Source organism: Cupressus sempervirens, chromosome 4, assembly GCF_028749045.1.
Source record: "Cupressus sempervirens isolate cs-2001-9-10 chromosome 4, ASM2874904v1, whole genome shotgun sequence".
Taxonomy (NCBI): domain Eukaryota; kingdom Viridiplantae; phylum Streptophyta; class Pinopsida; order Cupressales; family Cupressaceae; genus Cupressus; species Cupressus sempervirens.
In genome coordinates this window covers 555,480,893-555,486,723 of record NC_143121.1, presented here as the reverse complement: position 1 = coordinate 555,486,723, position 5,831 = coordinate 555,480,893, and the positions used below count along the sequence as shown (strand labels likewise).

At 38.0% G+C, this 5,831-nt stretch overlaps 1 protein-coding gene across 1 annotated transcript; it reads left to right on the top strand.

The window, feature by feature from the left end:
- Positions 1-609: 609 nt before the first annotated feature.
- Positions 610-4,966, top strand: LOC149562400 (putative linoleate 9S-lipoxygenase 5). Its single transcript, XM_089823879.1, has 9 exons — positions 610-875; positions 972-1,255; positions 1,360-1,600; positions 1,696-1,944; positions 2,033-2,118; positions 2,874-2,981; positions 3,086-3,369; positions 3,636-3,899; positions 3,993-4,966. Exons 1-9 carry the CDS (start codon positions 701-703, stop codon positions 4,762-4,764), a joined length of 2,463 nt encoding a protein of 820 aa, XP_089680005.1. The 5' UTR covers positions 610-700; the 3' UTR covers positions 4,765-4,966.
- The last annotated feature ends 865 nt before the right edge of the window (positions 4,967-5,831 follow it).

The window sequence follows — 5,831 nt, the reverse complement described above, 5'->3', positions numbered from 1 at the left end:
TAAGACCCCCAATGATTTGTTCAAGCATATTTATGTGCAGGTACCGATGTCTTTTTGGGCGGTAATTAGAGGGGAAAGGTAACAAGTTAACGTGGGTATATGAGTGACAACTAACTCGTTTTTCCTAATTAGGAAATAATGGATGACAACTTCTTTAATATGGTATTGACATTTTTAGACTAACTTATGATTATTGATTTTTGATTTTTACTATGTAATATGTATGATAATTTAAACTTTTAATTATAATGATGTATCCATTATTTTATTAAGAGCAATTGCCAATATTTACAACAATAAATAGAATTAGGAAAAAATAGTAAACATTACATCGCTAAAGAATACTAATTGTTTGTTAACTCAAAAGAAGAAACTTAAACCCATTGTCTCTTCTTATTTTCAAATAATATAGTCTTCAATTTTAGAGTTTGGTTTCCCTCAATACCAATTGTCGTAGGATATCCATGTGGCATTTGGTAGTGGGATTCTCAACCGCTTTTCACACTCGGTAATTTCGACTCTGGTAAGTTAAAGTTACGATCGTGGGTTCGAATTCAGCCGCGAGGAAGGCAAAGGAGCATAAAAGGCGGTACTCTCTAGTACCAGTGCAACAAAGTCAAATTTTCAGTATCTTACGTACAGTTTTGAATTTGTTTAGAGAGCCGCTATTAACATACTGAACCAGTAGCAGCTTCCAACAATGGCGGCCAATCTCTACTGCTTGGGCCCATTCGCAAGCCTTTTCAAGCAACTGTTTGAATCTCCCGAAGAGGAAACAATTACAGGCTTTGCTCTTCTTCAAAAGAAACATGTCTGGGATCAGCTCCAAAATAACGTCTCCTTACAACTTATCAGCATTTCTTCGATCGACCCAAGTGAGACCCAATTCTTCTCCTCCTTTCTTACATTCTTCAATTTTGATTAATCACGATTTAAAATCTTCGTAATTCAATTCATACTGAATGTTACAGGCACTGGAAGTGGAGAACTTGGGGAAGCAGCATTAATACGGAAATGGAAATCTGCAGAGGAACAAAAAGTCAGCGGGGAGAGCAAGTACCGGGTTGATTTCAAATGGGACTTGAGCTTTGGGACTCCTGGAGCATTCCTCATAAGAAATTTGCATTGCCATGAGTTTTTTCTCAAGTCTCTGACAATAGAAATTCCTGGTCAGGGGAATGTTCATTTTGCCTGCAATTCTTGGGTTTACCCTGCCAGTAAATACAAGACAGATCGGATTTTCTTCTCCAATAAGGTTTTCCAAAAGCTTTTTTGCCTCAATTCTGTTTTCATTACATTTCAATTGGTTGAAATCAGGAACTGTGCTCAAATTTTCGTTTCTGGTTACTGCAACTGCAGAGCTATCTACCCGCTGATACACCGCTGGCCCTGGCGGAGCTGAGAAATAAAGAACTTGAGAGCTTAAGAGGAGATGGAACAGGAAAGAGGGAAGAATGGGACAGAATATATGATTACGATGTTTATAATGACCTTGGAAATCCAGACAAAGGCGAGGAATATAAACGCCCAGTATTAGGAAGATCTAAAGAATTCCCGTACCCGCGAAGGGGAAGAACAGGGCGTCATCGCAACAAAAGTGGTTTGTACTTTGCCCTAAATTTTGTAAATTATCTGGTTTGTAATTAGCCTTCATTAATGGAAGAAGCTGATGGTATTGATGGTGATGAGTGACAGATCCTGCCACGGAAAGCAGATTATGTTTACCGAAGCTGAATTATGTTCCTCGAGATGAACAGTTTGGGGCAGTCAAAATGTGTGATATGTTAAGCAATGGACTAAAGAGTGCGCTCCAAGCTGCATGGCCTCTGCTCAAGGATCCGTTTCACCCCTGTAAAGATTTCCACTCATTTGAAGATGTTAAGAAGCTTTACAATGTCAATGGCGAGAGTTGGTTCAAGTATCCTACGCCGCAGGTCATAGCCGGTGAGTTACATTTTCTCAATTGGCATACTTCAAATTTTGTTTCAAAAATCTAGAAGACATGATTTGGAGGGAAATTTGTTTGATACAGCTGACGAATTGGCATGGAGAAGGGATGAAGAATTTGCTCGGGAGATGCTCTCTGGTGTCAATCCTCTGCACATCACGCGTCTCCAAGTAATTAAATTTATTCAAATTGTATGAAGCAAGTTTGAAAAAAATACCCAGTCTCTCCCTTGGAAAGATATACGTTTAAGTTCGCTGTTGAGACGTTGCCATTTGAGTTACCTTTCTCACAAGATATCAAGGATGGATCCAAAATATCGATGTCAAATTATTTGTACAGTTTTAACCAGATGAAATAAATTACTTGTACAGTTTTAACCAGATAAATTTGTTGTACAGTTTTAACGAGATGAATCTCTTGTACAGTTTTAACCAGATGAATTAGTTGTACAGTTTTATCCAGATGAATTTCTTGTACAGTTTTAACAATTTGTAAATTCTTTTCAAATGGTCTTTCTCCCTAATGTTGTGCTTTTTTATTATCGATCATAATGAAGAAACTGACAGTATTGTGAGATTTGTTTAGCAGTGCAGGACAGATGGAATCATTCTCTCAGAGCACTGAAATTTCATTGTTTAGACAAAATTTGAATTCGACATCATTTAAGTTTTTACATGCGAATTCGCTCATTTTTTAACTTGATAATTTGCCCAAGTCGGGGATTAGTATTTTGTGTTTTTCTGTATGTGATTAGGTAGATACTGTAAAAGTTTTACGATTTGGTAGCTGTATCTTTACATTTGAGAGTCAGCCTCATTAGTGTTCATTTATTTGAGCTCTGATGAATGAATCAATTCGTTGTACTTTTTTCATTTATTTGAGCTTAACTTCGTAAATTGTAACTTATCAGGCTTGAATTTTACAGAAATTTCCCCCAAGAAGTGAATTAGATCCAGGATTATATGGCCCACAAGAAAGCTGCATCACTGCTGCACATATACAACACAACCTCGATTACCTTTCCGTGGAGGAGGTATGCCATTCCTCTGTTTAAATATGCAGATGATTGGTTTGTTTGATATTCTGCAAGTTGTTATATAACAATAGTACGTTCTCTATGTCCTTGTAAATACTTAGGCCATTGGAGAAAACAAGCTGTTCATATTGGATCATCACGATAGCTTAATGCCATATCTCGACCGGATAAATGCTCTGTCTACAAAAGTCTATGCTTCTCGCACTATTCTGTTCCTCCGCAAGGATGACACTTTGAAGCCAGTTGCCATTGAATTGAGTCTGCCATCAGGGTTGAGAAGGGTGTTTACTCCTGCTGAGAAAGGGGTTTCTCGAGTACTCTGGCAGCTCGCTAAAATACACGTCGCAGTTAACGATTCTGGCCACCATGAATTGATCAGCCACTGGTAAGCACTTCCACTAAATTTCTGGTGTTTTCTGAAATTTCAAGGAATTAAGAAGTTCTATACCAACATTACACAAGTATAAATTAGGAAGTCTCTTGGTCTTTGGAAAGAGCCATTGATTCAACACTCTTGGTCTTTGGAAAGAGCCATTGATTCAACATCTTTATTATTAACAGAAAATGCCTTCAGTATTTGTTGACAACCTCATCGATTGAAGAAGACATTTAAAATCATGACATTGGGGTGTTGTTGTTTTGGGCTTGCAGGCTGAGGACCCACGCAGTCATGGAACCATTTGTAATCGCCACAAACAGAAACCTGAGCGCCTTGCATCCCCTTCATAAGCTGTTAAGCCCTCATTTTCGGGATACAATGAGCATCAATGCCCTGGGTCGTCAGCTTCTCATAAGTGCGGAAGGATTCACTGAAAGATCAGTGTTCCCACAGAAGTATGCCATGGAAATGTCTGCTGTAGTTTACAAAAACTGGAGATTTGACGAGCAAGGCTTACCAGCTGATCTTCTCAAAAGGTACTAAATTACTTGAGCTTGCATATTTGGGTTCCCCTGAAATTTGATCAATTGAAGATGGCTTACTGACCCCCAGAATTTGGGACGAAACAGGGGAATGGCAGAGAAGGATGAATCGAAACCCCATGGGCTGAGGCTGATGATCCCAGACTACCCTTATGCTGTGGATGGATTACATATATGGTCTGCAATACAGAAATGGGTTGAGAAATATGTGTACGTTTACTACAACGATAATGATGAACTTGTAAGAGGTGACACAGAGCTTCAGGAATGGTGGGATGAAATACGAAATGTTGGCCATGGAGACAAAAAGGATGAATCATGGTGGTACAAGATGAAGAGTGTGGAAGAGCTTGAAAAGGCATTAACAACAATCATATGGGTTGCTTCAGCTCTTCATGCTGCAACCAATTTTGGGCAGTATGCATACTCTGGCTACATGCCCAACAGGCCGGCTGTCAGCAGAAGGCTCATCCCCGAGGAAAGATCCAAAGAATTTTCAGAGCTTTTAATGAATCCAGAAGCATTTTTCTTCAAAACTGTCTCCAATCAGTTTCAAACCACTCTGGGCATCGGGCTGATCGAGGTGTTGTCTAGACATTCAAGAGACGAAGTGTATCTGGGGCAGAGAGAAACAGGGGACTGGACTGACGATGAGCGGGTAATGGAAGCATTTCAGAGCTTTAGCAACGAATTGAAGGAAATAGAGGAGAAGATAAACGAGAGGAATGGAGACGAAAGGCTGAAGAACAGATCAGGGCCTGCAAAGGTGGCATACACGTTGCTGTTTCCGAGCACTTCGGACTTGAGCAAGAAAGGGGGATTAACTGGCCGAGGAATTCCAAACAGCGTCTCCATTTAACGCAGTACCTGTTTGCAGAATAAAATAATTGTCCTTGCATTGATTAGGTAGGCTATAGGAACAGTTTCTTCTTCATTCATTTCATTTTCTGCAAAACAATGTTGGCGGAGTGTTTCACTTTACAATTTGAAACAGCTTGTGCTAATTCAAACGTAGTTAGTTTAATTTCAAATTCATGAAGCAACGCATTTCAACTTTTAAATTCTAAGTCAATTTTTCATGCTATATTTGCTTTTATCTGATATCTTGCCGAGGGCTGCGATAGGGTTTCCTCTTCAGGCAGGCCAATCTTTCCAATGTCATTTCAATGCTCGTTGAATGCAGCAAGCATCAAGCTCCTATTTTGTGAAAAAAACGTAGAAGCAACAAATGTGTTATCAACTGCACAACTTACTTTTTTTTACTCGTAAATGAATGGATGGATTTTTCCTATTTTGTGAAAAAAACGTAGAAGCAACAAATGTGTTATCAACTGCACAACTTACTTTTTTTTACTCGTAAATGAATGGATGGATTTTTTTGATGGAGGGTTCAAATCTAATAGATGAATTTTTAATTAATGTCTGTTGAGCAATTTCATGACATCCATTTTTAAATTTAGCACCACTTATTATCCTGTGATATTGGAATTGAGATTTTTTTTTGTTTAAGTTGTTATGGAAGAATTTAATTGTAACATTTATGTATGTTTCCTTGTGGGAGATAAGTCATGTTAAAAATGGAAGTTAACTAGATTATATATACTTATATGTGCTTATTTTCATTTATTCTAAAGTTATTTTAATCATAGTTGGGAATTATGACTAGCATTTGCACCCAAAGGAGCATGCCAAGAGGCACGCTGATAGGTATTTGATTTGAGAGCATAAATAGAACTTGTAGTCTTGTACATTGTAGCATCTATATTGGATGAAATAAAGTTATAAAAATATTCTAATTGTATTTGGTAATGTCAGATTTTTAACAATATTGTATAGAAGATGAGATTGAAGGAAAAGTGACAATTTAGACAACTGAAGTCTTTGGTCTAAGCAGATTTGTAAATTTTAATCAATAAAAATCTCAAT